Raw genomic sequence first — 26,315 nt, 5'->3', positions numbered from 1 at the left:
GATCCCCTTTCCTCCTTGTCCCTGGCCCAGTTTGCCCACCTTGGTGCAGGGCACCCCCCTCCTTGCCACTGGGCACGCCGCTGTGCCCACTTCCAGCCTCTGCTGTCTTCCCTTTCAACCGTCCTGTCTGGTACAGAGTGAATGGCCTGTGGCTCGCGGCGGCTCCCGCAGCTGTGCCTTCCTCACTGCACCCACCTGTCGTGTGCTGTCATTACTCCAAAGGTGTGTGTATATTATCAAAACATCCCATGGCCCTTCTGCCCAGTGTCTGGCCCCTGCGCCGGTCAGGTACATCTGTTACTGTCGGGGGAAGAGCTGAAGGATAACTGTGCACTGCTGTCCATCCTCTCCAATGGGACATTTTCCCCTTGCACCCTGTATTATCAGCACCTCGTAGCAGTGATCTGACTTAGCTCATGGACGAACTGTTCCTTATCTGTGCAGTTAATCCTGAACCTTGTCCACTGCAAGGTTCTCCGTGGCATCCATTCCCGTGCCGTAACCTCCAGCGTTCCTGCTGTGTCAGGCACCCCTCTACACACCCCCTGCTGTCACGCTCACACGCCACTCATCTCTGTTAATTGCTCTCAATATCGTGCTGCCGTCACCTCCTCCATCCCCAAATGTTTAAGTTCACCCCAGTTAAACACCCTGCACATCTTAAGCAACTGCTCCTCATTCTCTAGCCTCATTCTGGCTCCTGGTAACGTGTATTCTAGTATGTATTATAATTCGCATCTGTGAGCTCATACAACGGTTGTGCTTTTGTGGCTGACATGTTTTACTCCACATAACGTACTCACAGTTCATCCCTGTTGTCACATGCTTCGGGGCTGCCTTCCTCACTGCTGCATAATGTTCCATCGTATGTATACAAATTTGTTTATCCACTTGTCTGTTGATGGACAGGACACTCGTTTCTCCATCTCTTGGCAATTGTGAATAATGCCGCTGTGAACATCAGCGGGCAGATGTCTGTTCACATGTCTGCTTTCAGCAATCCTGGGTGAACCCGAGTGGAGGAACTGCTGGGTTTACGGCAGCTCTCTGCTTAGCTCCCTGAGTATCTGCCAACCCGTCCCCACCAGCGATTGCACTGTTGTACATCCCTGCAGCAGCATCTGAGTGCTGTCTCTCCACACCCTCTCCCAGGCTTGTAGCTTCCCATTGGTTTAATAGCAGCCGTTCTAGTAAGCATGAGGTGGCATCTCACTGTGGTTTTGATTTGCACTTCCCTAGTAGCTAATGAAAATGAGCATCTTTGCCTGTGCTTTTCAGCCATCTCTTTTTCCCATTTGGAAAAAAATGTCTATTCATGCCTTTTGCCCATTTTTAATTGGATTGCTTGCCTTTTTATTGTTGAGTTTGTAGGATTTCTTTATATCTTCTGGATATTAAACCCTTATTGGATATGTGGTTTCCAGATACCTTCTCCCCTGAGTCGGCTCTTGGCTGGCTGTCCACTCATGTTGTTTTACAGACAGACAGAGGAGCAGACAGGATGCTGGGGGACCCAGTGGCTGGGGCCCAGCTGCAGTGGCCAGTGCAGGCCTGTGTCCCCTGTTCTGGGAACAGCCAAGACCATGGGGCTCACAGAGCCTCTCCCCTGGGTCTCAGTGGCCTCACCATGGAAGGTGTGACATGACGTTGGGGCCATGGTTGGGTCCTGCCTGGCCCGAGCCCCCATCCTGCCAGGTGCCATAGCAGCTGTGCCCCTTCCCTCCTGGGTGTGGGGGGCCCCTCTGCTTGCCGGACACTCTTTCTCCCTGTGGGGGGCCTCCAGATGAGTGGAGAGGGACCACCGACCTCCCTCCCCTCTCCCTGTCACCCCTGGGTGCTGTCTGCCCAGTCTGAGTCGCGTGGTGCCCAGTCTGCGCAGGTGGATACGCAGAGAGTGGCTGGGGCACCTCCTCCTGGGGGCTGGGCCTGTGTACACCCTGGGGGTGGTGTCATGTGCCACGGCTGTGGGCGTCCTGGAGGGGGTATCCCCGGGCAGCGCAGGGGCCCCCTGGCTGCTGGGGTGGGTGAGCTCACACTGCCCCATGGGTGGCTGTAATTTACGGGCACACGCTGGCCTCCCTCTGGGGAACAGGTGCACGTGTGCAGATGCTGCCTGCTCCACACTGATGTATACGGGCTGCCGAGAGGGTGCAGCCTTTGGGGTGAGGTTCTGACTCTGTGGCTGAACGCAGGGGTTAGGGGTCCCCAGGGGTCATGAGGGTGGGCATCAGAAGACATGCAGTGGGTCCAGAAGGCGTTGGGTGGGCCTGGTGGCTGGGGTCCCACGAGGGTGGGGATCCGGAAATGGAGGGAGAATCCGGAAGGTGTGGGGGGTCTGGAAGGCATGGGGTGGTCCTGGGCGGCATGGGGTAGGGATCCAGAAGGCATGGGGGGTCCGGAAGGTGTGGGGGGGTGGTTTGGAAGTGGGGGTCAAGCTTGGGCAGCTAGGGTCCTGTGTGCCATCTGTGCCCCACCCAGATGTCTGGTTCTGGCGTTGCCTGGTCCCTCACGCCCTGCCCCCGCTGTGCCCCTGCCCTGGCTGCTGTCTGCCTGCTGCCTGTGGCCAGGTCCCCGGGCTGCTGCAGGAGGGCCACCAGCAACTGACTCCACCTCTCTGAGCCTCCAGGTGCCCAGAAGACGGCGGCCCCTAGGAGATGGCACCACTGTCACCTGACTGTCCCCTTTGGTGGGGGGACCTGCTGTGGGTAAGCCAGTTCCCCTTTCCCATGTGGGGCTCCTTTCCTGATTCTGCAGGAGCCACAGGCAGCATTTCGCCCCAGGCCGTAGGCACCCACCTTAGCTTCCCCCATGGCATCTGGCAGCTGGCCGCTCCGACCGAGCCTGGCAGGGGTGGGTGCCAAGCCAGCGCTGGTGCTGGGGAAGGGTGCGCTTCCCATGGGGTGGTGCGTTGGCCCATGTGTCCGGGGACAGAGAGGCCGGCCGCTCCCGCGTCCCTGCCCGGAATCCCGCCGCTGTCCATAAGTGCTGGGGCAGGCTGGCTACAAATGCCCTGAGCCGGACTTCCTTCCTGCTTCTCGTGGCTTCAGGGCCTGCCCGGCTGCCCCCCCTCTCCACCTGGCTCCTGGGGGCGATGCTTCCTCAGCTGGTACAAGACATCAGTTTACAGAGAGCCGTGTCCCCATCCCACCTGTCCCCAGCCCATAGTCCTCACCTGGCATTTTCTCCAGACCCAGCCGCCTGCTCCCACCCTTGAGCTTTCCATGCATGCTGGAGGAACGGTGGCGATCCTGGCTGTGTTTCCCCAGGACTCACCCTGTGCCCCCTGCCCAGCCTGACCCTGCAGGTGCCCCACTGGGGGCCGGGAGCTTGGGAGGATTGGGGTGGGAGCAGCTGGCATGGATCACAGGCCCCTGTGAGACTGTCGTGGGGGCAACACTTTCCTGGGTGGAGAAGCAGGGGCCACCCGTCACCCTGCCTGCGTCCCAACCCCCTGAGTGGCCAGGCCTGGGTCCTGGGGCTGCAGCCTGGCCCACCCCCATCTCCCCTGCCCATGTGGGGCCCCGTCCAGGGGAGGAGGCATGCCCAGAGCTGGATAGGGTCAGTGTCCGGGTGCTGTGCTTGGGGAGCCCCAGGAGCCACCCTAGACCCAGCGCTGCCCCTTGCAGCCTCCAGAGAAACTGGAGCTCAGGTTGGCACCTGGCGGTGGCTGGAGCTGGAAGTGACTGCTGGGCTAAGTAGCCAGCTCTGGGTGGGCAGAGCGAGAGCCTGCGAGCGAGCTCAGAGGCCAGCCCTCCTCCTCTGGCCTGCAGACCCTGCCCCCACTGTCCTTGTGTCTCTCTACCTAGCGCCAGCCCAGGACCCGCCTGCCCACCACGGGAGGTGGAGGTGCCGAGGAAGGTTCTGGATGGATGGCCGGAAGCCCGGGTTGGGTGGGTACAGCCCCCGCCTCCCGGCCCCTGCCCGGCCACCCTGTGCACCCCCGGAATTCCTCGCGGGGACCCACGTCTTTGAAGGCGGGTCCCTGACAGAGGATCCTGTGAATCGAAGGTCGCTGGTTGGGGTGCTGACAGACGCGGCCGCGATACAGTTTCTGATCTAATAAGCGAATGGGAGGCCGGCCCTTGGCCATCATTAGGGCTAATTACGGAGGAGGCGCTGACAGACGGGCGAGGGGAGACAAACTACCTTTATCCCGCAGCTTAGAGTCGGGTTACCGGGCCCGCGGGAAGGAGCCGCTTCAATCACTCAGCGAGGCTTCAAAGGCGAAGGGCGGACAATGCCGGGAGCGCGCGGTGAAGGGTGCCTTTGACTCACCATCGCCCAGCCAGCCCCTGCCAGAAACGGCCTCTTTGTGAAGCTCGAGTCGCGCTGGGCACAGGCTGGGCCCGCTGGGGGACGCCGGCCAAGGCCCCCAGCCCCTCAAACGGCCATCCCACGCTGCCCTGGCTGCTGGGGGCCCTGCAGACCCGGGCTGGGCTAGGAAGGGCATGCGTTCCTTGGCACGGGGGTGTCCAGTTCCTCGGGGCCGCAAGTTGCCGTTGATGGGACAGGAGTCTCCTGGGTCCTGCCCAGCCAGCGTGGGACTCCCTCCTTCCCGCCTGGAGCGCGGCTTTTCCGCTTACCAGCTGGCCAGTCCAACCTCCCCGTAGGCCCTGTGTCTGTGGTGCCACTCACGGGGGCCACCACCCCATGGTCAGCCCCCATGGCCACCCCTCCAGGTTGCCCCTCCAAACCCCCCCTCCCCACTGTGTGCCCACTGACCCCCCCGCATGCCCAAGTGCCCCCCTGAATGCTCACCACACCCTTGCAGCCCATTCTGCCACCCTGGGAACCAGGCCCCACCCAGCGTCATCTCAGCACCCGGCTGTGGCAGCCCCGCTGGATGGCTGGTCCTGCCCTGTACATGTGGCCCTGCAGGCAGCAGTGCCAGTGGCGTGGTAAAGGTGCCTGCCAGCCTGGCCTCCCTGCAGAGCCGCCTGCTTGTCCCTGAGGGCCAGCGGGTGAAGCTCGGTCTGTTTATGTTTGGGCAGAAACCAGGATACAGATGATCTTCGGTGTGAGAAGCACGTCAGACCGGCTTTAAAACTGTTCAGTTACCTGAGGGAGAGCTAGAGGTTGGTGCTCACCTCGGAAAATTCTCAGCAGGTAGCTGAATTAGTAATAAATTAGATTCCGTTGGCTACATAGCACACAGGTCCTATAAATGTACTTGTCTTCCCAGACCATGGTCTCGTGTGCTCACAGGTACCCGAAAGCGAATGGCACCCTCCCTGCCACCCTCAGTATGGCTGGTCCACTGGACACCGCTGGCACTCACTGTGGCCCGAAGCTGCGCTTGATCTGTTCCTGCTTCCAGCCACCCTGCCGGCTGCCATGCTCTCCTGTCTCTGCTGGCCCTCCTGGGCGGCAGGACGGCCCTGGGACTCTGTCCAAGGGTGCTGGGTTGGCATTGGTGTGATGCGTTTCTCGTGGGGAGCCAGGGGCTCTGGGTTCTGGGGAGGGGGCTGCAGGGTGGGCTGCCCTGTGCTGTGATGTGCTCTCTGGCGCCTGCCGAGGGGTTTGCTCCCCCCTCCCCGTGCGTCCTCTTTGGAAGTCCCTCTGCAGCCCCCACTTTCAGGAGGGGTGTCAATCTCCACCTCCTGGAGGGTGGAGGGTCCACCTAAATTATTTGGAATTCCTCTGGACAGAATAGTTGTCTATTCTCCCCCACTTGTTTATTTGTCCAGGATTTCTTTCCATCAGTATGGGGCTCGTGGATATTTACTTAGTATTAAGTTTTAAATTTACATGCAGCGAGTTTTTTAACACGTCTACGCCAGTGGACAGTGAGGAGATGGAAAGCGGTCTCCTTACTTCAAGCCCTCCCTGTTGTACGCCTTTGCAGCTACTCTCTCTGCACTTCTTTCCCCTGCTTTGAGCTGGCGTGTGTTCTTATACTTTGGCCTTTTCCAAAATGCCATATAAACGCAATCATACTGTGTGTCACCTTTAACTCGCTTTAATTCTCTGGGTGATCCGAATTGCTGCCTTTGTCAGTAGTTAGTTGAAAAGCAACTGCTAAAAAGTAGTTTCCTTTCTATCGATGGATAGCATCTCGTGGGCGGCTGCATCGTGACCTGTGTCCCCAGTCACCCATGAAGGGCCATTGCAAGTAGAGCTGCTATTAACATTCAGGTGGAGGTTTTTGTTTAAATATGTTTCCATTTCTCTGGAATAAATGTTCAGGAGTGGGATTGCTGAGTAATACAACACATGTATTTTTTTTTTAATTGTTTGGCAGTTTCTCATGGTGCACACGCCATTCTGCATCCCCAGCAACAATGTCTGAAAGTTCCAGGTACTCTGCATTCTTACCAGTACTTGGTGTCATCAGGGTTTTTTCTTCTTAATCTTAGCCATTCTGATATGTGTGTGGTAGTGCTTGAGTATGGTTGGAATTTGTGTTTCCCTAGTGGCTCAGGATATTGAGTATCTTTTTTTTCTTATTTGTCATCCACGTGTCTTCTTAAGTGAAGTGTCTGCTCAGATCTTTAATGCCTTTTTTTTTGTTTAATTAATAATTTATTTAATTTACCTGCCAATTGATACAGTCTGTGTAAAGCCTATGATATTTTGAGAGTTTATTTACAATCATTGAAAGCAGATGGTTCTGTATACCTTACAAGTAATCACAGACTTCATAAACTCACAACATACACATATTTCAAGATGAAATAGAAGCCCATTTTTTGAAAGTAATTTTCTACCAGTTTTTCATAAAAAACTTAGCGTTTATAGTTTTAACAATACTGAATCCAAACCAAAAGTTTTGATTTTCTAGAGAGCTTAAAAGACATCACAGAATAGTGTGATGTTAAACCAAATAGTTTCATCACTACAAAGTATTCTACTTTTTTTAACCAGATTTTTTTTTATTAATTAAAAAAAGAATTAACAAAACAATTAGAAATCATTCCATTCTACATGTACAATCAGTAATTCTTGATATCATCACATAGTTGCATATTCATCATTTCTTAGTATATTTGCATCGATTTAGAAAAAGAAATAAAAAGACAACAGAATAAGAATTAAAACGATAATAGAGAGAAAAAAAAAAACCTATACCTCACATGCAGCTTCATTCAATGTTTTAACATAATTGCATTACAGTTAGGTAGTATTGTGCTGTCCATTTCTGAGTTTTTATATCCAGTCCTGTTGCACAGTCTGTATCCCTTCAGCTCCAATTACCCCTTCTCTTTTTTTTTTTTTAATTAACGGAAAAAAAGAAATTAACCCAACATTTAGAAATCATACCATTCTACATGTGCAATCAGTAATTCTTAACACCATCACATAGATGCATGATCATCGTTTCTTAGTACATTTGCATCGGTTTAGAAGAACTAGCAACACAACCGAAAAAGATATAGAATGTTAATATAGAGAAAAAAATAAAAGTAATAATAGTAAAAACAAAACAAAACAAAACAAAACAAAAACCTATAGCTCAGATGCAGCTTCATTCAGTGTTTTAACATGATTACTTTACAATTAGGTATTATTGTGCTGTACATTTTTGAGTTTTTGTATCTAGTCCTGTTGCACAGTCTGTATCCCTTCAACTCCAATTGCCCATTATCTTACCCTGTTTCTACCTCCTGCTGGACTCTGTTACCAATGACATATTCCAAATTTATTCTCGAATGTCTGTTCACATCAGTGGGACCATACAGTATTTGTCCTTTAGTTTTTGGCTAGACTCACTCAGCATAATGTTCTCTAGGTCCATCCATGTTATTACATGCTTCATAAGTTTATCCTGTCTTAAAGCTGCATAGTATTCCATCGTATGTATATACCACAGTTTGTTTAGCCACTCTTCTGTTGATGGAGATTTCGGCTGTTTCCATCTCTTTGCAGTTGTAAATAATGCTGCTATAAACATTGGTGTGCAAATGTCTGTCTGTGTCTTTGCCCTTAAGTCCTTTGAGTAGATTCCCAGCAATGGTATTGCTGGGTCATATGGCAATTCTATATTCAGCTTTTTGAGGAACCGCCAAACTGCCTTCCACAGTGGTTGCACCATTTGACATTCCCACCAACAGTGGATAAGTGTGCCTCTTTCTCCGCATCCTCTCCAGCACTTGTCATTTTCTGTTTTGCTGATAATGGCCATTCTGGTGGGTGTGAGATGATATCTCATTGTGGTTTTGATTTGCATTTCTCTAATGGCCAGGGACATTGAGCATCTCTTCATGTGCCTCTTGGCCATCCGTATTTCCTCTTCTGGTAGGTGTCTGTTCAAGTCTTTTTCCCATTTTGTAATTGGGTTGGCTGTCTTTTTGTTGTTGAGATGAACAATCTCTTTATAAATTCTGGATACTAGACCTTTATCTGATATATCATTTCCAAATATTGTCTCCCATTGTGTAGGCTGTCTTTCTACTTTCTTGATGAAGTTCTTTGATGCACAAAAGTGTTTAATTTTGAGGAGCTCCCATTTATTTATTTCCTTCTTCAGTGTTCTTGCTTTAGGTTTAAGGTCCATAAAACCGCCTCCAGTTGTAAGATCCATAAGATATCTCCCAACATTTTCCTCTAACTGTTTTATGGTCTTAGACCTAATGTTTAGATCTTTGATCCATTTTGAGTTAACTTTTGTATAGGGTGTGAGAGATGGGTCTTCTTTCATTCTTTTACATATGGATATCCAGTTCTCTAGGCACCATTTATTGAAGAGACTGTTCTGTCCCAGGTGAGTTGGCTTGACTGCTTTATCAAAGATCAAATGTCCATGGATGAGAGGGTCTATATCTGAGCACTCTATTCAATTCCATTGGTCGATATATCTATCTTTATGCCAATATCATGCTGTTTTGACCACTGTGGCTTCATAATATGCCTTAAAGTCAGGCATCGCTAGACCTCCAGCTTCGTTTTTTCCCCTCAAGATGTTTTTGGCAATTTGGGGCAACCTGCCCTTCCAGATAAATTTGCTTATTGGTTTTTCTATTTCTGAAAAATAAGTTGTTGGGATTTTGATTGGTATTGCATTGAATCTGTAAATCAATTTAGGTAGGATTGACATCTTAACTATATTTAGTCTTCCAATCCATGAACACGGTATGCCCTTCCATCTATTTAGGTCTTCGGTGATTTCTTTTAACAGTTTTTTGTAGTTTTCTTTATATAGGTTTTTTGTCTCTTTACTTAAATTTATTCCTAGGTATTTTATTCTTTTAGTTGCAATTGTAAATGGGATTCGTTTCTTGATTTCCCCCTCAGCTTGTTCATTACTAGAGTATAGAAAAGCTACATATTTTTGTGTGTTGATCTTGTAACCTGCTACTTTGCTATACTCATTTATTAGCTCTAGTAATTTTGTTGTGGATTTTTCTGGGTTTTCTACGTATAGTATCATATCGTCTGCAAACAGTGATAGTTTTACTTCTTCCTTTCCAATTTTGATGCCTTGTATTTCTTTTTCTTGTCTAATTACTTTGGCTAGAACTTCCAACACAGTGTTGAATAATAGTGGTGATAGTGGACATCCTTGTCTTGTTCCTGATCTTAGGGGGAAAGTTTTCAATTTTTCCCCATTGAGGATGATATTAGCTGTGGGTTTTTCATATATTCCCTCTATCATTTTAAGGAAGTTCCCTTGTATTCCTATCTTTTGAAGTGTTTTCAACAGGAAAGGATGTTGAATCTTGTCAAATGCCTTCTCTGCATCAATTGAGATGATCATGTGATTTTTCTGCTTTGATTTGTTGATGTGGTGTATTACATTAATTGATTTTCTTATGTTAAACCATCCTTGCATACCTGGGATGAATCCTACTTGGTCATGATGTATAATTCTTTTAATGTGTTGTTGGATACGATTTGCTAGAATTTTATTGAGGAGTTTTGCATCTATATTCATTAGAGAGATTGGTCTGTAGTTTTCTTTTTTTGTACTATCTTTGCCTGGTTTTGGTATGAGGGTGATGTTGGCTTCATAGAATGAATTAGGTAGTTTTCCCTCCACTTCGATTATTTTGAAGAGTTTGAGGAGAGTTGGTACTAATTCTTTCTGGAATGTTTGGTAGAATTCACATGTGAAGCCGTCTGGTCCTGGACTTTTCTTTTTAGGGAGCTTTTGAATGACTAATTCAATTTCTTTACTTGTGATTGGTTTGTTGAGGTCATCTATGTCTTCTTGAGTCAAAGTTGGTTGTTCATGTCTTTCCAGGAACCCGTCCATTTCATCTAAATTGTTGTATTTATTAGCGTAAAGTTGTTCATAGTATCCTGTTATTACCTCCTTTATTTCTGTGAGGTCAGTAGTTATGTCTCCTCTTCCATTTCTGATCTTATTTATTTGCATCCTCTCTCTTCTTCTTTTTGTCAGTCTTGCTAAGGGCCCATCAATCTTATTGATTTTCTCATAGAACCAACTTCTGGTCTTATTGATTTTCTCTATTGTTTTCATGTTTTCAATTTCATTTATTTCTGCTCTGATCTTTGTTATTTCTTTCCTTTTGCTTGCTTTGGGATTAGTTTGCTGTTCTTTCTCCAGTTCTTCCAAGTGAACAGTAAATTCCTGCATTTTTGCCTTTTCTTCTTTTCTGATATAGGCATTTAGGGCAATAAATTTCCCTCTTAGCACTGCCTTTGCTGCATCCCATAAGTTTTGATATGTTGTGTTTTCATTTTCATTTGCCTCGAGGTATTTACTAATTTCTCTTGCAATTTCTTCTTTGACCCACTCGTTGTTTAAGAGTGTGTTGTTGAGCCTCCACGTATTTGTGAATTTTCTGGCCCTCCGCCTATTATTGATTTCCAACTTCATTCCTTTATGATCCGAGAAAGTGTTGTGTATGATTTCAATCTTTTTAAATTTGTTAAGAGTTGCTTTGTGACCCAGCATATGGTCTATCTTTGAGAATGATCCATGAGCACTTGAGACAAAGGTGTATCCTGCTGTTGTGGGATTTAATGTCCTATAAATGTCTGTTAAGTCTAGCTCCTTTATAGTAATATTCAGATTCTCTATTTCTTTATTGAGCCTCTGTCTAGATGTTCTGTCCATTGATGAGAGTGGGGAACTGAAGTCTCCAACTATTATGGTATTTGTGTCTATTTCCTTTTTCAGTGTTTGCAGTGTATTCCTCACGTATTTTGGGGCATTCTGGTTCGGTGCGTAAATATTTATGATTGTTATGTCTTCTTGTTTAATTGTTCCTTTTATTAGTATATAGTGTCCTTCTTTGTCTCTTTTAACTGTTTTACATTTGAAGTCTAACTTGTTGGATATTAGTATAGCCACTCCTGCTCTTTTCTGGTTGTTATTTGCATGAAATATCTTTTCCCAACCTTTCACTTTCAACCTATGTTTATCTTTGGGTCTAAGATGTGTTTCCTGTAGACAGCATATAGAAGGATCCTGTTTTTTAATTCATTCTGCCATTCTATGTCTTTTGATTGGGGAATTCAGTCCATTAACATTTAGTGTTATTACTGTTTGGATAATATTTTCCTCTACCATTTTGCCTTTTGTATTATATATATCATATCTGACTTTCCTTCTTTCTACACTCTTCTCCATACCTCTCTCTTCTCTCTTTTCGGTTCTGACTCTAGTGCTCCCTTTAGTATTTCTTGCAGAGCTGGTCTCTTTGTCACAAATTCTCTCAGTGACTTTATGTCTGAGAATGTTTTAATTTCTCCCTCATTTTTGAAGGACAATTTTGCTGGATATAGGAGTCTTGGTTGGCAGTTTTTCTCTTTTAGTAACTTAAATATATCATCCCACTGTCTTCTAGCCTCCATGGTTTCTGCTGAGAAATCTACACATAGTCTTATTGGGTTTCCCTTGTATGTTTTGGATTGCTTCTCTCTCGCTACTTTCAAGATCCTCTCTTTCTCTTTGACCTCTGACATTCTAACTAGTAAGTGTCTTGGGGAACGCCTATTTGGGTCTAATCTCTTTGGGGTGCGCTGCACTTCTTGGATCTGTAATTTTAGGTCTTTCATAAGAGTTGGGAAATTTTCAGTGAAAATTTCTTCCATTAGTTTTTCTCCTCCTTTTCCCTTCTCTTCTCCTTCTGGGACACCCACAACACGTATATTTGTGCGGTTCATATTGTCCTTGAGTTCCCTGATACCCTGTTCAAATTTTTCCATTCTTTTCCCGATAGTTTCTGTTTGTTTTTGAAATTCAGATGTTCCATCCTCCAAATCACTAATTCTATCTTCTGTCTCTTTAAATCTATCATTGTAGGTATCCATTGTTTTTTCTATCTTTTCTACTTTGTCCTTCACTTCCATAAGTTCTGTGATTTGTTTTTTCAGTTTTTCTATTTCTTCTTTATGTTCAGCCCATGTCTTCTTCATGTCCTCCCTCAATTTATCGATTTCGTTTTTGAAGAAGTTTTCCATTTCTGTTCGTATATTCAGCATTAGTTGTCTCAGCTCCTGTATCTCATTTGAACTATTGTTTTGTTCCTTTAACTGGGCCATATTTTCAATTATTTGAGCGTGATCCGTTATCTTCTGTTGGCGTCTGCGCATTTAGACAGATTTCCCTGGGTATTGGATCCAAAAGTTTGGAAGATTTTTCTGTGAAATCTCTGGGTTCTGTTTTTCTTATCCTGCCCAGTAGGTGGCGCTCGTGGCACACTTTTGTCTGCGGGTCCCACCAGTAAAAGGTGCTGTGGGTCCTTTAACTTTGGAAAACTCTCGCCGTCCAGGAGTTTCGCTAGCCGAAGCGGCTTGGAAGAGTTCGAGCCGGCCCAGGGTCCGAACGCGGGGAGGGTTGCTGGCCGCCGCAGCCCGGGAAAGCGCCCGTCCGAATTTCCTAGTCGCCCGGGCGACAAGCGTGGCGGGAGGGCGCCAGCTGCAGTGGCCCGCCCGGGAGAGTGCACGTTCCCGGGGAGTCACGGGTTTGGAAGGGGCCTCCCCCACCCGTCACCGTTCTCCGCGGCCTGGGGATTTCCAATCCAATTCTCTCAGTTGATCCGGTGGGCCACGCTTGGTGTGGGCACCAGCCGCCGTGGTTTCAGGGGACCGCCTCTCCAATTCTCCCAGCCGGCCCGGGAAGGGGGAAGGGAGTGACTCCGGCCGCTTGCCGCCCCGCCCGGTGAAGCCCGCGCGCCTCGGCGATCTCACCCGAGTGCCTGCTCTCAGCCAGCCAGCCATTCCAGGATGGGGTATGCTGTCTTTTTTATCTCTGTTGTGGCTTTGGGCGTTGTTCTGTATCGTTTCTACTCCCCTAGTAGCTGTCCTGGAGAAGAAACTAAGATCCGCGCGTCTTACTAAGCCGCCATCTTCTCCGGAAGGCCTTTAATGCCTTTTAAAAGTGGGTGGTTTGTTGTCATTGAAGGTTTTTTTCTTTAATGAGGTGTATTAGTCATGGTTCTCTAGAGAAACAGAACCAACAGGAGAGATCTGTAAATATGAGAATTATAAAGATGTCCACAATTCCAACCATGGAAATGGAAGAAATCCAAAATCCATAGGGTGGGCTGTGAAGCTGGCAGCCCTGATGATGATGGGGTTGGGACGAACTCTACAGGGGAGGCTCACTGGCTAAAGAAGCAGCCGAAAGAGTCTCTCTTCTTCCTTAAAAGACTTCAACTGTTTGAATTATCTTGTTAGTGGGGAACACCTTAGTTGATTGTAGATGCAATTAGCCATAGATGTAGTCAGTTCACGGATGATTTAGCATACCAGCCTTTTGTTTTACCAACCAGCCACAAAATATCCTTGCAGCAATGTTCAGGGCACTAGTGCTTGCCTGACCAGACAACTGGGCATCATCACTTGGCCAAGTTGACACCAGAACCTAACCATCACATAATTGACATGCAGTAAACTACACATGTTTGGAGTTGCCACATGCATCTACACCTGTGAAACCATCACCAGAAACACCGCAGTGAAGATGCCCATTTCCCTGAAGTGTTCCTCCACCTCTTCATACCCTCTTCTGCCCTCCGTTGCACTTCCCTTTTGCAGGCACCCACTAATCTGCTTTCTGTCACTAGAGATTGGTTTGCATTTTCCAGAATTTTTATATAAACAGAATCACAGTACTGACATGCTGTTTTCTGACTTCCTTTGCTTGTAATTATTTTGAGATTCATCCCATGCTCTAGCACGTATTGCTACTTCATTCCTTTTGATTGCCAAGTCGAACTCCACTGTGTGGCTGTTCCAGCACTTACTCAGGTGGTGGTGGACTTCTGTGCAGAAGCGGCCAGCTCTTCCAGAGTGGCTGAACCATTTCATAATCGCATCTGCACCAACAGAAAGGCCCAGTGGCTTCACCTACTTGCCGACATTGGAAAAGTACATCTTTAATTTTAGCCATTCTCATTGGTATAGCCTTTGTACTGTGGTCTTGATTTGCTTTTCTCCAGTGACCAAAGATGTTGAGTATGTTTTCACGTCCTTATTAGCACTTTGCGTATCTTCTTTGATGAAGTGTTCACATTTTTTTTTGATCCATTTTTTGTTTTCTTATTGAATTTTGAGATTTCTTTATGTGTTCTGGATATGAAATCCTTTGCCAGATACCTGATTTGCAAATATTTTCTCCCAGTTTGTAGCCTTCTTCATTTTCTTGACAGTGTCTTTCAAAGCGCAAATGTTTCTAATTTTGATGAAGTTGAACTTATCAATTTATCAGGCTTAGGGAGACTTTTTATTTTAAATGATGAATGGATGTTGAATCTTGTCAAATGTTTTTTTTTTATTATCTCATTTACATGATCATATGATTTTTCTTCTTTTGTGTGTTAAAATCATGGATTATATTGATGGATTTTTGAATATCGAGTCAGCTTTGCATTCCCATGATAAACCCCAGTTAGCTGTGGTGTATTATTTTTATATACTGCCGGATCTTATTTGCTATTATTTTTTTTTGAGGCTTTTCCCTGTGTATGTCCATGAGGAATATTGGTTTGTGGTTTCCCATTTTTATACTGTCTTTGTCTGGTTTTGGTTAATTAGGGTAATACTGGCTTTATAAATGGGTTGGAAAGCATTCCCTCTTCTGTTCTCTAGAAGAGATCATGGACAACTCATATCATTGCTTCTTCAAATGTTAGAATTTGCTGGTGAAGTCATGTTTCCTTTTTCTCAAGGCTTTTTTTTTTCCAATGGATATATTTCTGTACATTTTATTACCTATTGAGAATTAGTTTATAATTACACCATTATAGTCGGATAAGAAGCTTCATGAATCCCCAATAAGAATCTCTGTTCTTTTTTTAAAAAAATTTATTTATTAATTAAAAAAATAAACAAAATAAAACAACATCCATAATCAGTAATTCACAATATCATCACTTAGTTGCATATTCATCATTTCTTAGAACATTTGCATTGATTTAGAAAAAGAAATAAAAAGACAACAGAAAAGGAAATAAAATGATAACAGAAAAAAAGTTAAACATACCATACCCCTTACCCCTCACTGTCATTGATCACTAGCATTTAAACTAAATTTATTTTAGCATTTGTTCCCCCTATTATTTATTTTTATTCCATATGTTCTACTCCTTTGTTGACAAGGTAGATAAAAGGAGCATCAGACACAAGGTTTTCACAATCACACAGTCACATTGTGACAGCTGTATCATTATTCAATCATCCTCAAGAAACATGGCAACTGAAACACAGCTCTACATTTTCAGACAGTTCCCTCCAGCCTCTCCGTAACATCTTGAATAACAAGATGATATCTACTTGATGCATAAGAGTAACCTCCAGGATAACCTCTCGACTCTGTTTGAAATCTCTCAGCCATTGACACTTTGTCTCATTTCCCTCTTCCCCCTTTTGGTCGAGAAGGTTTTCTCAATCCCTTGATGTTAAGTCTCAGCTCATTCTAGGGTTTTTCTCAATCCCTTGATGCTGAGTCTCCGTTCATTCCAAGATCTCTGTCCCACGTTGCCAGGAAGGTCCACACCCCTGGGAATCATGTCCCATATAGAGAGGGGGAGGGTGGTGAGACTGCTCATTGTGCTGGCTGGAGAGAGGGGCCACATCTGAGCAACAAAAGAGGCTCTCTTGGGAGTGACTCTTAGGCCTAAGTTTTTTTTTTTTATTAATTAAAAAAAGAATTAACAAAGCAATTAGAAATCATTCCATTCTACATGTACAATCAGTAATTCTTAATAACATCACATAGTTGCATATTCATCATTTCTTAGTACATTTGCATCGATTTAGAAAAAGAAACAAAAAGACAACAGAATAAGAATTAAAACAATAATAGAAAGAAAAAAAAAAAACAAAAATCCTATACCTCACATGCAGCTTCATTCAGTGTTTTAACATAATTGCATTACAGTGGGTAGTATTGTGCTGTCCATTTCTGAGTTTTTATATCCAGTCCCGTTGTACAGTCTGTATCCCTTCAGCTCCAATTACCCCTTCTCTTTTTTTCTTTTTTAATTAACGGAAAAAAAGAAATTAACCCAACATTTAGAAATCATACCATTCTATATATGCAATCAGTAATTCTTAACATCATCACATAGATGCATGATCATCATTTCTAGGCCTAAGTTTTAAGTAGACTTGACCTATCCTTTGCGGGGTTAGGTTTCATATGAACAAATCCCAAGACTGGAGGCTGTGCCTATACCTTTGGTTGTCCACACTGCTTGTGAGAATATCAAGAATTCAACTTGGGGAAGTTGAATTTCTCCCCATTCTCACCACTCCCTGAAGGGGGCTTTGCAGATACTTTCCCACTCACTGATCAAATCACTCTGGGATTCATCGGGGCATCACTCTGGACAAACCAGCAAAATCTCATGTCCTACCTGAGATTCCAAGCACTTATGGCGTTCAATCAAACTATCTACATAAGTTACATTAGGAAATGCACTAGTCAAAATATAAATTTTGTAACAAATAAACATTTTTTGCTTTAGTCTCACACAGGTGACATTTTAAAATATTAATTGCCATCTATTTTCAGTACCCTGCAATAATGACATTCCTTTGTTCTTCCTCATGCAAAAACATTTTTAAAACTGTACCTTGTACATTTCACTATTATCATACACTCTAGGCATTCCTAGATTATACCATCTCAATCTTTAACATCTATCTTTCTTTCTGATTTCATTTATGTCCTCAGCCCTCCTCCCTCTATCATTCTCACATGCAGCTTCATTCAGTGTTTTAACATAATTATATTACAGTTAGGTAGTATTGTGCTGTCCATTTCTGAGTTTTTGTATCCAGTCCTGTTGCACAGTATGTATCCCTTCAGCTCCAGTTACCCAATATCTTACCCTATTTCTATCTCCTGATGGTCTCTGTTATGAACAAAATATTCCAAATTTATTCACTAATGTCAGTTCATACCAATGAGACCATACAGTATTTGTCCTTTAGTTTTTGGCTGGTCTCACTCAGCATAATGTTCTCAGGGCCATCCATGTTGTTACATACTTCATAAGTTTATTCTGTCGTAAAGCTGCATAATATTCCATTGTATGTATGTACCACAGTTTGTTTCGCCACTCGTCTGTTGATGGACATTTTGGCTGTTTCCATCTCCTTGCAGTTGTAAATAATGCTGCTATAAACATTGGTGTGCAAATGTCCGTTTGTGTCTTTGCCCTTATGTCCTCTGAGTAGATACCTAGCAATGGTATTGCTGGGTCATATGGCAATTCTATATTCAGTTTTTGGAGGAACCACCAAACTGCCTTCCACAGTGGTTGTACCACTTGACATTCCCACCAACAGAAAATAAGTGTGCCTCTTTCTCCACATCCTCTCCAGCACTTGTCATTTTCTGTTTTGTTGATAATGGCCATTCTGGTGGGTGTGAGATGATATCTCATTGTGGTTTTGATTTGCATTTCTCTAATGGCCAGGGACGTTGAGCATCTCTTCATGTGCCTTTTGGCCATTTATATTTCCTCTTCTGAGAAGTGTCTGTTCAAGTCTTTTTCCCATTTTGTAATTGGATTGGCTGTCTCTTTGTTGTTGAGTTGAACAATCTCTATAAATTCTGGATACTAGACCTTTATTTGATATGTCATTTCGAAATATTGTCTCCCATTGTGTAGGCTGTCTTTTTACTTTCTTGATGAAGGTCTTTGATGCACAAGAGTGTTTAATTTTTAGGAGTTCCCATTTCTTTCTTTCTTTTTTCAGTGCTCTTGCTTTAGGTGTAAGGTCTATAAAATCACCTCCAATTATAAGATTTATAAGATATTTCCCTACATTTTCCTCTAACTGTTTTATGGTCTTAGACCTGATGTTTAGATCTTTGATCCATTTTGAGTTAACTTTTGTATAGGGTGTGAGATACGGGTCCTCTTTCATTCTTTTGCATATGGATATCCAGTTCTCTAGGCACCATTTATTGAAGAGACTGTTCTGTCCCAGGTGAGTTGGCTTGACTGCCTTATCAAAGATCAAATGTCCATAGATGAGAGGGTCTATATCTGAGCACTCTATTCGATTCCATTGGTTGATATATCTATCTTTATGCCAATACCATGCTGTTTTGACCACTGTGGCTTCATAATATGCCTTAAAGTCAGGCAACGTGAGACCTCCAGCTTCGTTTTTTTTTTCCTCAAGATACTTTTAGGAATTCGGGGCACCCTGCCCTTCCAAATAAATTTGCTTATTGGTTTTTCTATTTCTGCAAAGTAAGTTGTTGGGATTTTGATTGGTATTGCGTTGAATCTGTAAATCAATTTAGGTAGAATTGACATCTTAACTATATTTAGTCTTCCAATCCATGAACACGGTGTGCCCTTCCATCTATTTAGGTCTTCTGTGATTTCTTTTAACAGTTTCTTGTAGTTTTCTTTGTATAGGTCTTTTGTCTCTTTAGTTAAATTTATTCCTAAGTATTTTATTCTTTTAGTTGCAGTTGTAAATGAAATTCGTTTCTTGATTTCCCCCTCAGATTGTTCATTACTAGTGTATAGAAACACTACAGATTTTTGAATGTTGATCTTATAACCTGCCACTTTGCTGTACTCGTTTATTAGCTCTAGTAGTTTTGCTGTGGATTTTTCAGGGTTTTCGACATATAGTATCATATCATCTGCAAACAGTGATAATTTTACTTCTTCCTTTCCAATTTTGATGCCTTGTATTTCTTTGTCTTGTCTAATTGCTCTGGCTAGAACTTCCAACACAGTGTTGAATAACAGTGGTGATAGTGGACATCCTTGTCTTGTTCCTGATCTTAGGGGGAAAGTCTTCAGTTTTTCCCCATTGAGGACGATATTAGCTGTGGGTTTTTCATATATTCCCTTTGTCATTTTAAGGAAATTCCCTTGTATTCCTATCCTTTGAAGCGTTTTCAACAGGAAAGGGTGTTGAATTTTGTCTAATGCTTTCTCTGTATCAATTGAGATGATCATGTGATTTTTCTGCTTTGATTTGTTGATATGGTGTATTACATTAATTGATTTTCTTATGTTGAACCATCCTTGCATAACTGGGATGAATCCTACTTGGTCATGATGTATAATTCTTTTAATATGTTGCTGGATTCGATTTGCTAGAATTTTGTTGAGGGTTTTTGCATCTATATTCATTAGAGAGATTGGTCTGTAGTTTTCTTTTTTTGTAATATCTTTGCCTGGTTTTGGTATGAGGGTGATGTTGGCTTCATAGAATGAATTAGGTAGCTTTCCCTCCACTTCAATATTTTTAAAGAGTTTGAGCAGAGTTGGTACTAATTCTTTCTGGAATGTTTGGTAGAATTCACATGTGAAGCCATCTGGTCCTGGGCATTTCTTTTTGGGAAGCTTTTGAATGACTGATTCATTTTCTTTACTTGTGATTGGTTTGTTGAGGTCATCTAATTCTTCTTGAGTCAAAGTTTGTTGTTCATGCCTTTCCAGGAACCCGTCCATTTCATCTAAATTGTTGTATTTTTTAGTGTAAAGTTGTTCATAGTATCCTGTTATTACCCCCTTTATTTCTGTAGGGTCAGTGATTATGTCTCCTCTTCCATTTCTGATCTTATTTATTTGCATCCTGTCTCTTCTTCTTTGTGTCAATCTTGCTAAGGGCCCATCAATCTTATTGATTTTCTCATAGAACCAACTTCTGGTTTTATTGATTTTCTCAATTGTTTTCATGTTCTCAATTTCATTTATTTCTGCTCTAACCTTTGTTATTTCTTTCCTTTTGCTTGCTTTGGAGTTAGTTTGCTGTTCTTTCTCCATTTCTTCCAAGGGGACAGTTAATTCCTGTATTTTTGCCCTTTCTTCTTTTTTGATATAGGCATTTAGGGCAATAAATTTCCCTCTTAGCACTGCCTTTGCTGCATCCCATAAGTTTTGATATGTTGTGTTTTCATTTGTATTTGCCTCGAGATATTTACTGATTTCTCTTGTAATTTCTTCCTTGACCCACTGGTTGTTTAAGAGTGTGTTGTTGAGCCTCCACATATTTGTGAATTTTCTGGCGCTCTGCCTATTACTGATTTCCAACTTCATTCCCTTATGATCTGAGAAAGTGTTTTGTATGATTTCAATCTTTTAAAATTTGTTGAGACTTGCTTTGTGACCCAACATATGGTCTATCTGTGAGAATGATCCATGAGCACTTGAGAAAAAGGTGTATCCTGCTGTTGTGGGGTGTAATGTCCTATAAATGTCTGTTAAGTCTAGCTCATTTATTGTAATATTCAAATTCTCTGTTTCTTTATTGATCCTCTGTCTAGATGTTCTGTCCATTGATGAGAGTGGGGAATTGAAATCTCCAACTATTATGGTAGATGTGTCTATTTCCCTTTTCAGTGTTTGCAGTGTTTGCCTCATGTATTTTGGGGCTTCTGGTTTGGTGCATGAATGTTTATGATTGTTATGTCTTCATGTTGAATTGTTCCTTTTATTAGTACATAGTATCCTTCTTTGTCTCTTTTAAGTGTTTTACATTTGAAGTCTAATTTGTTGGATATTAGAATAGCTACTCCTGCTCTTTTCTGGTTGTTATTTGCATGAAATATCTTTTCCCAACCTTTCACTTTCAACTTATGTTTATCTTTGGGTCTAAGATGTCTTTCCTGTAGACAGCATATAGAATCATCCTGTTTTTCAATCCATTCTGCCAGTTTATGTCTTTTGATTGGGGAGTTCAATCCATTAACATTTAGTGTTATTACTGTTTGGGTAGTACTTTCCTCTACCATTTTGCCTTTTGTATTTTATATGTCATATCTAATTTTCCTTCTTTCTACACTGTTCTCCACACCTGTCTCTTCTGTCTTTTTGTATCTGTCTCTAGTGCTCCCTTTAGTATTTCTTGCAGAGCTGGTCTCTTGGTCACAAATTCTCTCAGTGATTTTTTTGTCTGAAAATATTTTAATTTCTCCCTCATTTTTGAAGGACAATTTTGCTGGGTATAGAATTCTTGGTTGGCAGTTTTTCTCTTTTAGTAATTTAAATATATCATCCCATTGTCATCTCGCCTCCATGGTTTCTGCTGAGAAATCTACACATAGTCTTATTGGATTTCCCTTGTATGTGATGGATGGCTTTTCTCTTGCTGCTTTCGAGATCCTCTCTTTCTCTTTGACCTCTGACATTCTGACTAGTAAGTGTCTTGGAGAACATCTATTTGGATCTATTCTCTTTGGGGTACGCTGCAGTTCTTGGATCTGTAATTTTAAGTCTTTCATAAGAGTTGAGAAATTTTCAGTGATAATTTCTTCCATTAGTTTTTCTCCTCCTTTTCCCTACTCTTCTCCTTCCAGGACACCCACAACATGTATATTTGTGTGCTTCATATTATCATTCAGTTCCCTGTGTCCCTGCTCATATTTTTCCATTTTTTTCCCTATAGTTTTGTTTCTTGTCGGATTTCAGATGTTCCATCCTCTAGTTCACTAATCCTAACCTCTGTCTCTTGAAATCTACCATTGTAGGTTTCCATTGTTTTTTTCATCTCTTCTACTGTACCTTTCATCCCCATAAGTTCCATGATTTGTTTTTTCAGACTTTCCATTTCTTCTTTTTGTTCATTCCTTGCTTTCTTCATATCCTCCCTCAATTCATTGATTTGGTTTTTGATGAGGTTTTCCAGTCTGTTCGTACATTCTCAATTAGTTGTTTCAGCTCTTGTATCTCATTTGAACTGTTGGTTTGTTCCTTTGGCTGGGCCGTATCTTCAATTTTCCTGGTGTGATTTGTTATTTTTTGCTGGCGTTAGACATTTAATTACCTTAATTAGTTTATTCTGGAGATTGCTTTCACTTCACTTACCTAGGGTTTTCTTGCTGGATGAATTTGTTGTCTATGTGTTCTCTGACCTTCAGTTCAGCTTTTTCCGGACCTCTAGCTTAGGATTTGTTTAACAGAGGATAATTTTTCCGTTCTTGTTTTCTTGTTTCTTTTGTTTCTTGCCCTGCTTGTATGGTGCCTTTTCCCTCCTTTCTCAAGGCTTTTAACTGAAAGTTCATTCCTTCAATAGGTATAGGGCTTTTCAGGTCATCCCCATCTCCTAGGTGGCTTTTGAATTGTCTTTGACTTCCGAGGAATTGTTCCATTTCTTCTAACTTGTCGAATTTCTGTGCCCTGAATTGTTCAGAGTATTTCCCTATTATCTTTTTAATGCTTCTTGTGTTGAAGAGCAACCTTTCCTTTAATTATTGTAATTTTGTGTCTCCTCTCTTTTTTCTTTGTCAGTCTAACTAAGTACTCATTTTATTCATCCTTTTTAAGGAACCAACTTCTCTATTGTTTTCTGCTCTCTCTTTGCATTGATTTCTACTCTAATCTTAAAATTTCCTTTCTTCTGCTTGGCTTATTTTGGTCTTCTCTTTCTAGTTTCTTATGATAGAAGCTAGGTCATTCATTTGAGATCTTTTTTCTTCTTATCTAATATAAGCATTTAATGCTACAAATTTCCCTCTAACACTGCTTTAGCTGCATCCTACAAGTTTTGATATGTACAGTTTCATTTTCTCTCACTTCAAATGTATTCTTATTTTCTTTGACCTATGGATTGACCCATTGATTACATAAAAGTGTGTGGTTGGAGATTTTTCAGTTATCTTTCTTTGACCGATTTTTCATTTAATTCTCTGATGGTCAGAGAACATCCTTCTCATGCCTTTGGTTCTCTTATATTTTTAAAGGTTTGTTCTGTGACTCTGGATATAGTCTCTGCTGATGAATTTTCCATGTGCACTTGAAAAGAGTGGATATTTTTCTGGGGTATTCTGTCAGTGTCAATTAGATCAGTTTGATAAATGGAATTATCTGTTGTTCTGTATCCCCAGAGGCATTCTTGCCTCTTGTTCTATAGTGTTCTATATTCTTCTAAGAGAAGCGTGTTGAAGTCTTCAACTATAATTTCTTCACGTTTATCCTGTTTGGGGTTTCCTGAGCTGCTTGGATATGCATATTCATGTCTTTTGCTAGGTTTGTGACATTTTCTGTCATTATTTCTTTGACTATTCTTTCTGCCCCTTTCTCTCTTTCTCCTTCTGGGACTCCTGTGGTGCACGTATTGGCACACTTGATGGTGTCCCATAGCTGATTTAGGCTCATTTCGCTTTTTTCTGCGCCTCAGCCTGACTCATTCCAAGTGTCTTGTCTTCAGGTTTCCCGATTCTTTCTTCTACCATCTCCATTCTGCTTTTGAAACCCCCTCTGGGCATTTTTCATTTCAGTATTTGTGATCTTCAACTCCTGTAGATTCTATTTGGTTCCTTTTTAAAATTTCTATCTCTTTATTTAGACTCTCATATTGTTCATTCATTGTTTTCCTGATATCCCTTCATTCTTTCTTTTTTCCTTCATCTCTGTGAGCATTTTTAAAGATCATTTGTTTAAATGCTTTGTTCAGTTTGTCCCCATTGGTGTGTTTTTTTAGTTTTTATCCTCTTCCTTTGAGTGGGCCATCATTTCCTGTTTGTCTTGTACTCTATTGCACACTGTACACCAGAGTAACCCTGGGGTGTACTTCCTGGAGTGTCTGTTTCTTGGTTTTGTAGCCAGCTGGTGATAAGTCAGAGATTTTCCTGTGCTTCAGTCCTCCAGCAGGAAGGTCTGACCAGGCGAGTGAGGGTACTGGATGTACCCTCTCTTTCTGGGCCTCTGTCTTGTCCTGGGCTTGTGCTTGTTAGTTCTTTTGGGGTTCCCCTGCCTACAGGAGTTTGGTTGTCACCTCTGTTTCCAAGGAGACAGACCTGCCTCTCCCAGATATCTGAAGCTGGCAGGTCTTTGTCCCAGACTGTCCACCTCTATAGTTTTTTACACTCCTTTTGTTGTCTCACACTGATTTGCCTGGGGGGGAAATTCTGGGAGGAGGGTTACCCAGAGAAAACTTTCCCAAGTCAGTCTTTCCCAGCCAGCACAGGTACAGGGACAGGGACAGCTCCAAGGTGACCTGGGGAGGATGTCAAGAAGGACACCAAGAGCTTCTCCAACAGCTCCCCAAAGCTGAGTTTTCCTGGTCTGTCGAGCAAATGCAGCCTTAGGTTGGCTGCCCCCCACATCCCTGAGAAGGCCCTGAGGAGGCCCTGAGGAAGGAAGCACTGTGTCTTTAAATCTTCACTACCTCCGCCCCCATCCAGGGACATTCCCATCCAAATTCGCTAACCTAAAGCTGTGATCAGTGATTGCCCATGCCCACCCCTGTTCTTGGGGAAGAGGGTTTTTATGTCCCTTGCTGTCAGCAGTACCTGGCCAGCACTGGACCCTGCTGTGGCCTGCCAGGAGAGAGGGGGACAGGTGCTGGTGGCTGCTGTGTGGAGAGAGCAGTTTACAGTTCTTCACTGTGATTTATCTGCCTCTTCCTCCCTATCTCCCTTGGACACCATACAGTTTTCTTCTGTCCTCTGGAGTCTCAGCGTAATTGTTTCTGACAGTTCCTGACCGTTTAATAGTTCTTCTGGGGGAGGACTGGGTCCTAGAGCTCCGACTCTGACATCTTCTCTGGAAGCCCTCTAGTTTTTCATATGAGAAGACATGTCCTTTCATGTCTGGCTTCTTTCACTAGACGTGATGTCTTCAGGGTTCAACCATGTTATAGCATGTGTCAGCACGTCATTTCTTTTTATGGCTGGAAATGTTCCATTGGGTGTATACACCACATTCTGTTTATGCATTCATCTGTTGATGGACACTTGGGTTGCTTTCACCTTTTGACTATTGTGAAGAATGCCGCTATGACGCTGTTTTGCAGATATTTGTCCGAGACTCTTCTTTCAGTCCTTTTGGATGTGTATCTAGGACTAGAATTGGCGATTCATATGGACATTCTGTGTTTAACTTTCTGAGGAAATGCCAAACTGTTTTCCACAATGGACACGTCATTTTATATTCCCACTAACAATGTTCTAAGATTCCTATTTCTCTGCATCCTTGCCCTGCATCCTTGCCAATACTTGCTCTTTTCTTTTCTTTCTTTTTTTTTTTTTTAATAACAGCCATCCTAGTGGGTGTGAAGTAGTATCTCATTGTGGTTTTAATTTGCATTTTATTGGCTAATAATGTTGAGCATCTTTACGAGTGCTAATTGGCCCCATTTGTATATCTTCTTTGGGGAAAATGCATGTTCAGACCCTTGGCCCATTTTTAAGTTGGGTTGTTTGTCTTTTTGTTATTGAGCTGCAGGAGGTTTTTTTTATTCATTCTGGATATTAAACCGTTATTGGATCTATGGCTTCCAAATAGCTTTTCCCATTCTATAGGTTGTCTTTTCAGTTTCTTGATAATATCTTTTGATATGCTTTTAATTTGGGGGAGGTACACTTTCTTTTGTTGCTTGTGTTTGTAGTATAAAATCTGAAAAGCCATTGCCTGATAAAACGTCATGAAGATATTTCCCTGTGTCTTCTTCTGAGTTTTATAGTGTTCAATCTTATATTTAGGTCATTGATTGATTTTGAATTAATTTTTGAATATGGTGCAATGTAGGGGTCTTCTCTTTTGCATGTGGATTTCCATTTGTCCTAGCACCATTTGTGGTTGAGGACATTGTTTACCCGTTAAATGGACTTGGCACCCTTGTCAAAAGCCTCTTGGTCATAGATGTGTAGATTATCCCTAGTCTCTCAGTTATTTTCCATTGGTCTATATGTCTATCTTTGCATTAGGTGTAGTTGTTCCCTTTCCTATTATTAACACCTCGTAATAGTGATGTACATTTGTTCTAGTTCATGGAAGAACAGGCTTCTATCTGTACAGTTAATCACGGTCATGTCCACCACATGTGTTATGCAGTCCCACATTTCATCCTCTGGCTTTCTCACCACTCACACCTGTACTTCAGCGCTGAAAGTTACCTTTACAGTAATGTGCTACCATCACCTCCACCTGTCTCCAAGCATTTACAATCTACCTTATTAAAGATTCTGCACACTTAAG

General features: G+C 43.0%; 1 protein-coding gene across 3 annotated transcripts in view; it reads left to right on the top strand.

Moving 5' to 3' along the window:
- The window catches only part of GNB1L (G protein subunit beta 1 like), a 93,552-nt gene that overhangs the window by 12,568 nt on the left and 54,669 nt on the right, over positions 1-26,315 (top strand). Inside the window, exon 3 of one of the 3 annotated variants that reach the window (XM_077160357.1) lies at positions 2,627-2,705. The exons of 1 other annotated variant lie outside the window; for it this stretch is intronic. In XM_077160357.1, the coding sequence (XP_077016472.1) occupies positions 2,655-2,705 (51 nt within the window). In that variant the 5' untranslated portion in view covers positions 2,627-2,654. Of the gene's footprint in view, positions 1-2,626; positions 2,706-23,274; positions 23,364-26,315 lie in introns of those variants that run through there. One more of the 3 variants, XM_077160359.1, reaches the window with a different exon arrangement.

This window comes from Tamandua tetradactyla, chromosome 5 (assembly GCF_023851605.1).
Source record: "Tamandua tetradactyla isolate mTamTet1 chromosome 5, mTamTet1.pri, whole genome shotgun sequence".
NCBI lineage: Eukaryota > Metazoa > Chordata > Mammalia > Pilosa > Myrmecophagidae > Tamandua > Tamandua tetradactyla.
This window is presented reverse-complemented; position numbering and strand designations above follow the sequence as displayed.